This window comes from Sturnira hondurensis, unplaced genomic scaffold, assembly GCF_014824575.4.
Source record: "Sturnira hondurensis isolate 20B ecotype Veracruz unplaced genomic scaffold, ASM1482457v3 Scaffold0019910, whole genome shotgun sequence".
Classification (NCBI taxonomy): domain Eukaryota; kingdom Metazoa; phylum Chordata; class Mammalia; order Chiroptera; family Phyllostomidae; genus Sturnira; species Sturnira hondurensis.
In genome coordinates this window covers 1027270-1038516 of record NW_028092541.1, presented here as the reverse complement: position 1 = coordinate 1038516, position 11247 = coordinate 1027270, and the positions used below count along the sequence as shown (strand labels likewise).

The 11247-nt window shown below is 34.3% G+C and overlaps 1 protein-coding gene across 1 annotated transcript in view; it reads right to left on the bottom strand.

Moving 5' to 3' along the window:
• Positions 1-5142: 5142 nt before the first annotated feature.
• The window catches only part of MGAT4C (MGAT4 family member C), a 361887-nt gene continuing 355782 nt past the window's right edge, over positions 5143-11247 (bottom strand). Inside the window, exons 3-4 of the mRNA XM_037028454.1 lie at positions 10347-10494; positions 5143-7629 (exon numbers count right to left, since the gene is read on the bottom strand). Of these exons, the coding sequence (XP_036884349.1) occupies positions 6488-7629; positions 10347-10494 (1290 nt within the window). The 3' untranslated portion in view covers positions 5143-6487. The remainder of the gene's footprint in view (positions 7630-10346; positions 10495-11247) is intronic.

Sequence of the window (11247 nt, the reverse complement as noted above, 5' to 3'; positions counted from 1 at the left end):
AGAATATTTCTGAAATGAACAGAGAAGAAATTCAAAACAGTAGAAATCTAAACATTGAAACTAAGGTAGATAATAAAATAAATATTTGTTTTCAAATTTGAACATCATGCCCCAGGTCATTTATAAGCTAGTGCAATAAAAGTCTGGCCAACAATGAGAAAGATAGCAGAGAACAGGAAGTTGACATTTTCCACAAAGAAAATAAATCTGCTCTGTGAGCTTAATATAGAGAGAAAAAATTTAGAAATTACAGAAAAACCTATCTTTTTCTTAATTTTTAAAAGTAAATGATTTTAGGTTTCTTTTTAAAAATCATTAATACTCACAATGGGATCATTAGTAACAAATGCTACAAATTTTGGAAAAGGTTTTTAGAGTTATTCAATGAGAGGAATATAATATATTTTACTTTAGGAAAGCATTTATATAATTCTACACAACACTCTTTGGAACAAACAAAGTTTGGCTGGATGACATTTCTAATGGCTAGTAAAGTTTATGATTTTTATTGATCAGGACAGAGGCCTCTGGTAATGTTTGGAAGGGCAGTATATTTTTACATATACATAACATGGTATTGATTCCTGAGTTTGTTATCTCATTCTGAGCTCTAACAGCTTACACAAGGTAAGCTCTTCCAATTTTACAGGTGTAGGAATTGAGTTTCAAAGTGGCTAAATAACTTTCTTCGTATCTGGAATCTAGTAATTGCAAAATTGGGTTTAAAACTCATGTCTGCATCATTCTTCTATGCATCTCCTCTGAAGACAAAAGGTGTACAGTATCGAGTCTGTGGTGAAATAAAGTGAGGAAGCTAGGTTAAAACAGCAAGGACAGAATAGAGACCTGGAACATGCATGGGAGTCATGGGTCAGAAGAAACAAGGTGAGATCCTCTTGAAATGGATAATTATTAAAATAAATCTTAAAAATCAAGCATGTATAAGAAGGCAGATCATGTTTTATGTATAGACCATGTAACTAATACCACAAAGTTTGGTTGTGGACTCTATTAATTAGTAGCATAGGAATAAAAATAAGTGTAATTCTGTACTAATGGATATATTGATAAGTAGAAAGAAGAAAATTAGACTGTTCTCCATTGCTAGAGGAAATTGAGAGTAGTGATTTCAGTGTTAATGCTGGGTGCCAGGTTCTAAACACATGTTGACAAACTGGAAAACATTGGGTGCTATTTTTTCATTTAGATACTGTTATTGTATTTCTATGAGAGCTTTGCGAGAATTCCCAGAGACTACTGGCTCAGTAAAAAATGAAATGTCCCATTTTTGAGTGTCATTGGTCATATTTTGCTTGCTTGTTTGTTTTGTTGTTTAGATTCCGGTTAACGGTGATATCATATGGTATTTGTCTTTCACTGCCTGGCTTATTTCGCTCAGCATAATGCTTTCCAGTTCCATCCATGATGTTGCAAAGGGTAGGAGTTCCTTCTTCCTTTCTGCAGCATAGAATTCCATTGTGTAAATGTACCATAGTTTTTTGATCCAGTCATTTACCAATGGGCATCTAGGTTGCTTCCAACTCTTGGCTATCGTGACTTGTGCTGCTATGAACATCGGGGTGCATAGGTTCTTTTGGATTGGTGTTTCAGGGCTCTTGGGATATACTCCTAATAGTGGAATTGCTGGGTCAAAAGGCACGTTCATTTTTAGTTTTCTTAGGAAATTCCATACTGTTTTCCATAATGGTTGTACCAGTCTGCAATCCTACCAACAGTGAACTAGGGTCCCCTATTTCCCACAACCTCTCCATCACTTGCTGTTTGTTTCTTTGTTTATGATAGCCATTCTGACTGGTGTAAAGTGGTATCTCATTGTGGTTTTAATTTGCATCTCTCTGATAGCTAGTGATATCGAGCAGCTTTTCATGTGTCTCTGGATCCTCTGTATGTCCTCCCTGGAGAAATGTCTGTTCAAGTCCTTTGCCCATTTTTTAATTGGGTTGCTCGTCTTCTTTGAGTGGAGTCGTGTGAGTTCTTTGTATATTTTGGAGATTAAACCTTTGTCTGAGGTATCATTGGCAAATATGTTTTCCCAAGCTGTTGCTTCCCTTTTTATCTTGGTACTGTTTTCCTTAGCCATGCAGAGAAGCACTCAAATATGGAACAGGCTGACAGGGTCCAGAGGGGAGAGGGGAGAGAATCATAGGGGAAAAGGGGATGGACTCACATGAATAAGTATAAAGGACACATGGACAATAACTAATGGGGGGGGGAATGGGAGGAAGGTAGGGAGCACTGGGACAGCAGGGCTGGGAATATAGGACAGAAAACTGTACTTGAACAAGAATTAAATAAAATTAAAAAATAAAAATAAATGAAATGTCCTATTCTTGTAAATGTAGCTATATGTGAGAAATGGTTCCAAATGACACATTGATTTCTAAATTATGTTCTTATACTCAGAAAATATCTACTTTATAAGTTGCACAAGGTTATAGTTTTTCAATGAGAATGCAAAAGTGCTTGAATTAATGCTTTTTATATCCATACCTATTTTTGCTGATAAAATGTGTATTTTCCAAAAATGTACATTTCCAAATTTTTACTGTGCTTTTACAAGATGTTTTTCCTTAATGGCCATAAATGCTGAAATGGTTTCCTTAAGGAGAAGAATTTTCAGTATAATTAAGCTTTTTAGTCAATTTAAAGTGTATACATTGAGACATTGCTTAAAGTGTATATATTATATTTTTGCTTGAAACCTTTGAACATCTTATTTTCATAGCAATTAAATAACTATTCTTGCCACATTCCAGTATTTTTCAATGGATATTTATAACAAAAATAATGTATGCTTTAAAAAAACTTACTTCAAAAAGAGATCATATAATGCTTACTTAATAACAAATTGAATATAATTAAACCTAAAAACTATCTTTTTGCTCTGTGCTTCTGAGATATGATTACTGGAGCCTCATTCTGAATTTTTAAACATAGGGAATACAAGATTAAACCATGTAAAAAATGTTAGTTTATTTGAAAAAAGGTTATTTGCCTTCCTAACCCTTAAATGGAGAAGGATTCTTTGTCAAAGTCAAAGACAAATACCATATGATCTCACCTATAAGTTGAAGCTAATCAACAAAACAAACAAGCAAGCTGTTGGGAACTGTTCTGCCAGGTTTCAGGAATTGTAACTGCCCCCCATGGATAAGGATGAGTGAGTGACCTCCGGAATGCAAGCCACAAAGAGACAAAGCTTGCCTCTGGTAGCAAACGCTGCCTCAGCTTACTCCCATGCCCCCAAAGCATGGTCAGCTAGTCAAAGACAGGCAAGACTCCTCAGAGACGGGCAACCTAAGCCAGACAGGATCACTTGGGAGGCTGTCATGGAAGGACTCAGGTGAGGGCTGCAACAAAGAGGGAGCAATGGACCCTCGCCTCCCAGCTATTCTGACATAGCCCAAGTCAAGTCCCCTCAAGTCTCCATCTGGGAGAAGTGCTTCCTGGCTCTAATGCACTTAAGCCTAAAAAAAACTATGATAGGGAAGGCGGTGCAGCCCTGTGCTGGAAAGGGTGGGTTCCCTGGGTAATCAGACCTAAGAATGAATATGTAAAATCCTGTGAAACCTGCTTTGTCTAGAATGCTCTCATTTAAATGATAAGGGTCCAATCAAGAAGTTTGTTCCTCAAAGTTTTATGGCTCGTTAGTTATCTGACCCTGACTGAGAATAAGCCCTCATAGTTCTTTGAATACTCTATACTATTTGATCCTTACCTGTATCCTTGTGCAAACGAACCCAATAAAAGCCCCTTGAGCAGGGGGCTCTTGTCCCTTCTCCTTTGAGAGATCAGCCACCTTTCCTCGCAAGCAGATCATGTCTTGGTAGTTTCACTTCCAACCGTGGTGGACAGGGGGACTTTGCAGGCACAGTTGCCCCCACAGCAAGCAAAACAGCACCAGAGACATGGAAATAGAGAACAAACTGACAGTAACCAGAGGGGATGGGGGAGGGAGATAATAAGGGAAAGAAGGGGAAGGGTCTGTCAAGGAACATGTATAAAGGACCCATGGACAAAATCAATGGGTGGGGGAAGAGGATTGAGTGTGGAGAGTGAGGTGTGGATAGGGCAGGGGAGAGTAATGGGGGAAAAATGAGGACAACTGTACTTGAACAATAAATTTTTTTTAAAAGTCTTTTCCCTAGAAAGCTTACCTACATAGTCAATCTACAAATAATACATACATTCTTAGGTGACTTACCAGATGATTCAAACCTGATTTCAGTAATGAAAGGATCCAATTTGAGATTAAATATAACCTTTTGGTGTTTTATTTGCATTTGTAATTCTCTAACAAACACCCAATTTCCTGTTACCCTCAGTAATCTTTCTTGAAGCATTTTCTACATATCAGTGTCAATGGTTGGTCTTTGGAACCACTCTCAGAATACGTAAAAGTTTACAACTCACTTCATGCAGTCTGCCTAGATATTGATATTGTATGTCTTTGCTGTATCCTTTTTATCATTGAAATTGCAGAAAAATATTCTTGGAAAATTCTGAGATATACACAGCATACTATACAACTAATCAGCTAACAAAAGTGTGAGAAAAGCCAAGGAAACAGAATATCACTAAGTGAGTAGCAAGTGTTCTCCAATTCAATGTAGAGATAATAATTTAGTGGCACTATTTATCTTTTCTATGACATTAAGAATTATACATGCTATAAAATATTAATATTTAAGATTAAATATTTAATATTAAGATTTAATATTTAAAGGTTCACATTTCCTCTAATAATATAGCAACTGGGTGCAGAAAATACACATCTATTGTGTCAATTAAAGAAAATTATTTTTCAATAATTTATCTGAGTTTTTAATTTAATCAACTTGGGTAGAATGAGTGACATAATTCCCCTCCTCCCCTTTTTTACTGTAGCATATCAATGAGTCCTAAGGATTTTGTTTCAAGATGAAAGGAAGAACAAGAAGAATTTTTTTCTCGGTATCACAAGTCTGATCTTCACAGACACACATACACACACATTCATCTATATAAACATATATTTGACTCCATAAACACATACAAAGTACTCTTCATTTCATTTTATCATAAATTCTTTTATCTTTGTTGTTTGTCAAAAATAGAAAGGATGAGACAAGCTCAGAATATTCTAAAAAAGCAATGTTTTTAAGATGCACTGGGGTGTCCTGAATTCCTTTAATTGACAAATGGTGCAGTCACAATTGTCCAGTTTCTTATAGCAAAATTTAGTCAAGTTTGCTTACCATTTGTGTACATATACCACAAGAGCACCATTTAGGACACTTTAGGGTTACCCACAGAATGTTAATAGGCTTTATAAAAAATTACACCAACTATTTCCAGATGGTACAAGTCATGGACTGAGACTCATATCAGGGAACAGAAAGCACACATTGTGTCAGGAGCAAGCTCTGTAGGAGAGAAAGGACACTGGGTGTCAGGATATGTGACCTCTCTCTCTGGCTCGGCTTTGCTTTCAACCAGCTCTGAGTACAGAGAATTCAATTGATTTCTTTGTTTCTAACGTTTGTCCTTTATAAGATGCTCATTTAAACTCCCAAAAAGTACATGATAAGTCACAATGATTCCAATCACATGACTTTTAATACAAAACATATAAAGTCAATTTCAAAAACTTCATGTGTATACTGAAAATGTTTTAGGATTGAGATAACTATAGGCCTTCTCTAATTTCTTCTATTAAATGTAGGTACCCAATGTACCCTGTAAATATTGAACATAACTATTCATTTTTTTGCAAAAGGGAAACTAGAAAAAGACTCCCACAGAAAATTTATTGACCACAGGTGCTCAATTGTTTTTATACAATGATCAATGCTCCCTTTCATATAAACAATCAGGGGAGATAATTTTTCTTTCTATAGGCCCACCTACACACAAAATTCGGTTGCAAAGACATCATTTCCATGAGGAGGTATTCACTGTAGATGTATAAGGGTCTGGAAAAACTCAGTGTCCAAAAAAACAAAACCTCCCAATAGATTATTATTCTAACCAACTGTATATTCACACAAAGGGTTAATAAAAGCTTTCTGATTATATGATAAACTATCAGTTATTGAGGAAATGTATACAGTTGGAAAATATTTTTCAAGACTTACCATCCAATAAACTAAAATTTCTCTTTTTAAGTTCTTCATGCCACCTTTTACACACACTCAGTTACATTTTGAAACTAACATAATAACATTAAGTATAAATGAAACTAGTATTAACTGTGAACTTATATTTAACTTCAGAGTTTGATATAAGTGCAAGTGTACATTAGAGTAAAATTGTCATAAAAATGGGTAAATCAAAACTTCCAAGATGATTGATTTTCTTTTGTCAATCTGTTGCTTTAACTCCATCTGTTGCTTTAACTCCATAGGACAAAGGTAGCAAAACAGGAAAATAACAAAAAGGAAACAGGAAGACCTGCTTCAGTGACAGGACATACTGATTTAATTGGCTAAGAAGTCCAAATGCTAATACTCCTAATAATCAGCCATTCCTTTTGGGTTTTGGTAACATATATCCTTATACACTGTATATCAAATGCAATTTTTTGATTCACTTCTGACATTTCAAAGTTTCCATTTTTGAATTCCCCTAGTCTTATGTAAGTACCACATTGTCTACTTTGTTTGAAAAGTATAACATTTTCCCCTACATCTAGAGCTCCATGATGTAAAATGTCATTTTGCCGATCTTCTGTTCCAGTACTCACTTTAATTTTTTTAATCACAATTGGATTTTCAAATATAATCACAAAGACATCTCCTGTTGAAGGTGGTTTCCCCCAAAAGTACTCATCAACACTACTGTAAGCTTTGCTTGCTTCATAATTTTCAAAAACATTCATGTTGGTATATAGTCTTGCAGGAGGGTTATCAGGGATGTCAAATGACTCCTCTTCAAAATCATCATCCTTCAGCTTATTCTCTGTCCCTTTATATGATGAATAATAACCCATGTGCTGAAAGAGAGATGGTTTAAAACGAATAACATTTTTCTGAGCCAAGAGACCCCGAAAATGAGTCAATAGCCAATCACAAGGCATTTCTTGATAAAACATTAATAAAAAATGTGCCAAACGTGGGAGATCATGTGAATGATAAAGTTTTCCAATGTAGCCAAGCTTAGAAAACTCAAGAGTTACCCAGTAAGTTCCTTCTAGAGATGTAATAACTTTCTTGATGGCAGTTAAGAAATTTTTTGAACATCGAACATCGTCTTCAAGCATCACGTAATAGTCTGAAGTATTGGCACAAAAATTAAGCAGAAAAGCATAATCTACATTTTGCTTGGAACGAAATCTGACTCTATCTTCTGGGTCATTGTAATTTCTTTTAAGGCCATCCAGGATTGGGTAATATTCCTCTGGGGCATGTATAACTATTAATCTTCCTGCAATAATATGGTGGGCGAATTTCTGTGTAATATCCTGAACCATGACCTCACGCCAGGATGAATTAAAGTCTGCTAGATGGACCACCACTGAGATTTCCTTCAGCTCTTCATAGCTGGATTGTTCAAAAATTGACTTGATTGTCTCAAGTAAATAGTTTCCTTTTTTTCGTTTCACTGATGATAGTCCAATTGTAAGAAACCCTGAGCAAAAGAATTCAGAAGGATGACAAATTAAATGAAAAATAGGTTTTAAATAACATAGAATAGAAACAAAAAGTTATTTCCCCCCAGGCTTGCTACTGTATTAAGTCAATGTAGTGAATGATTATGTATAGAACATTTTGCGATTAAAATGTTATGTTAAACACATAAAAGCACTAGTAGCTTATACATAATAGATACTTTTTATGGAAAATTGCAGCTTAAGCACAATGATGTATGAGTCTTACTGCTGTAAACAATAAAATGAAAAATATGGTTTAAAGTGTTCTTCAGCTTAATGTTCTCATATATACCCACTACAGAAGATATTTAGATAATACATGCTATTTTTAAAAATCTGAGGAGGAGAAAATTCACAGTTAAAAATGACAGCCTCAACCTATGAAAACATAAATTAAGAATATTCTTTATTTGTCTTAAAATTTTCATAGAAAATACATCATTTTAATTTATCTTTGATTTCTGGTATTATCTTATATCAGAAGAATGCATAAATGGACTTCAAAACTTTATTTTTAAATTTATCTAGTAAGGCAATCAGAATGCAAACAGTATCATGAGCTCATTTTGAAAAACTGCATTATTGCTCAAATGTATGGTACATTGTTCTAAGACATGAATATTAATCTTTTACTTGAAATGCTTTTTATATTGATTTTATCTGGGGAAACTTTTATTCTGATACTAAAATCTAAAATTGGAAATTGAATATATTTAAAAATAAAATTAAACCTGGTGAAATGAAAGTTTGTCTCTGAGAAGTGTTAGACGTCTTTCTATGGAAATATTTTCACTTTTTAAAGTTCTCATTTTCACAACAACTGAGCACAGAATAAAATTTCAGAACCACAATTTGTAAAACAAGAACATGTTTATATTCACTAAGATCAATGTTTTGCTACAGATACCTACATAATGTGAATTGTGCAATATTGGAAAAAGAAACATCTTTCTTACTAGTCTGTCAGCTAAGCAGAGATTTACACATTTTATATAAATACCTGACTTAGTACTCTGACTTCTGAAAGCTGAGGTACTATCTGTACAATTAAACTCAAGCCATCAGTCTGCATTAATGCCCAATAATGGCAATGCTAGTAGAACACTTTCTACAAAAAGGCAGAAGTTTACACATTTTACTTGCAATATGCATCTTAATATTCGTAACAGTCTTGGTCTAACTTTGTGCGTCTCATTCTGCTTTAGAGCTAAGGAAATTGATCACAGCGAGGTTAGGTAACCTGCGCAAAGTGCATCATGCAGTAAGTGGTGTGGTGGCGAGATTCAACTGTCTCCCTCTTACTCTCTGTTCAACATTGCTTCTTTCATATAAAACACTTGGCATATGTGCCAATATACATTAGTAAACTGAGCATAGGAAAAGGGAAATGAGTAATGTTTGAACAAAGGCAGTGTGACAGATGTACACAAAAAAGTTAGTGTCAGTCTTGTGCAGTTAGACAGAAGCTTAAGAGAGGTAGATACTTGAAATGGTAACATGAATGACAGACCTAAAGAAATCTGAGCTGTGTTACAACTTCCTCAATTTGGTCATCACAAATCCACTTACATAAACGCTTCTTAACAGGGAACCCAGTTTTTGTGGTATTCACACAATCTTTTAAGAAGTTCATGATATCACCGTATTTCATTGATTCTCAAATTCATATTTTATGCAGAAATGTTTAAAAATTAAGTTGCATATCATAATTGATGACATCTTACTATTGAAGGTGATCAACACTCCTATTTTCTTAGTGGTATAGTAATTAGATCATGATATTTCCATAATCTGTGGTGCCTTGAAATCACTGAAACATAATACGTTACTTTCTGGATTCAAACTGCTTATAGTAAGTTGAATTGTTTTCTTCAACAATTCGTATATATCTGAAACCTCAGAGTATGACCTTATTTGAAAGTAGGGTCTTTGCAGATGTAATTAGTTAAGGACCTTGTGATGTATTTAAATTGAATTTAGAGTGGCCACTAAATTCAATGACTAGTAACCTTATAAGAAGAGGAGAGGACACAGAGAGACAAAAGAAGACAAAAGGAAGTAGGCCATATAAATACAAAGGCAGTGATTGTGATTATGCTACCACAAACCAAGGAATGCCAAGAGCAATCAGAAACTTGAAGAGGCAAAGAATTCCCCCCTAGACCTCCCCTAGTGTGCCACATGGCCAGCACCGTGATTTCAGACTTCGGACCTCCACCATTGTGAAAGAATGCATTTCTGTTGCTGTAAACCACCTAGTTTGTGGTTTATACATATTATAATATGTTATAATACATTGGGAAACAGATACAATGACTTTCACTAATTAAAAACTGGTGGCAAGTTACAAAAAGCCACCAAAGTTTAAAAATGTAACAATATGGGAGCCATTATTTTGAAAAGATAACTTAAAAATTTTTTAAATTTAAGATGCATTGATTTTTTTCCTAGTCTCTACACACTTCTTCAGCAAACTGTTAAAAAGTTCACCGACAGTAAAGCATTTAATTTTTTTATTAATAGAATTGGATCAGTAATTGTATTTAGTGAAGAAACATTAAAATATTTCCCCAAAATGCATTATAATAACAACCCTGTAAATTTGTATTGCTCTACAAATGAAGCAAATCGTCATTATGTTTAAACAAAATATTTTAATACTCTACCCTTGACTTAAAATTGTAAGGGTACTTACGCTTTCTTTGTAAGGGAGTGGAAGCTAAGTAGCGATAGGTGACATTGATGGCTCCTGAGAAGTTAGACAAATCTTTGAAAGTATGCACATAGCGTTCTGAATTCAGCTGGTGGGTGGATGTTTCCCTTATAAGTTGTTTGTCTCCTTCCTGAGTGCCAACACAGAGGCAGAGGAAATAAATGAGTAATAGATAGTCATGAATTAAAATAAAGTTTCTCCTTATACAATGACTCTATGTGTCCAATATATAATATGCATATCATATAAATCTCAATTACTGGCACTGCTGTCGGTCATTATCTCTCACCTCAATTCCTACCTACAATCTGTGTTCCAGGCTCCCTCTACTCTGTTTTACTCTTCATACTATACTTATGTTTGTTTTGCTATATATACATTAATAATGAAATTATCTTGATAAAAAAAATCCCTGCATGAAAACTCCCAATGCCTTCATGTTAAAATTCAATTCCTTTACAATAATTCAAGGATCCTAAAATTTGATATTAGTCTATTTTACAATTACATGTAAAACTAATTGCTACTAAATTCCCCATATTTGAGTCACATTAAGCTATTTTCTCTTCTTTAAGAACTGGCTCATAAAAGATCACCCATTATTTCTGATTGGGAAATTTTCGGGATAATTAGGAAAATGCAGTACTACATATAATTGGATTTTGGATAATTTTTTTTTAAATATAATTTTTATTTAATTCTTGTTCAAGTACAGGTTTCTGTCTTATAATCCCAACCCTGCCCGCCCCCCNTTAGTCTATTTTACAATTACATGTAAAACTAATTGCTACTAAATTCCCCATATTTGAGTCACATTAAGCTATTTTCTCTTCTTTAAGAACTGGCTCATAAAAGATCACCCATTATTTCTGATTGGGAAATT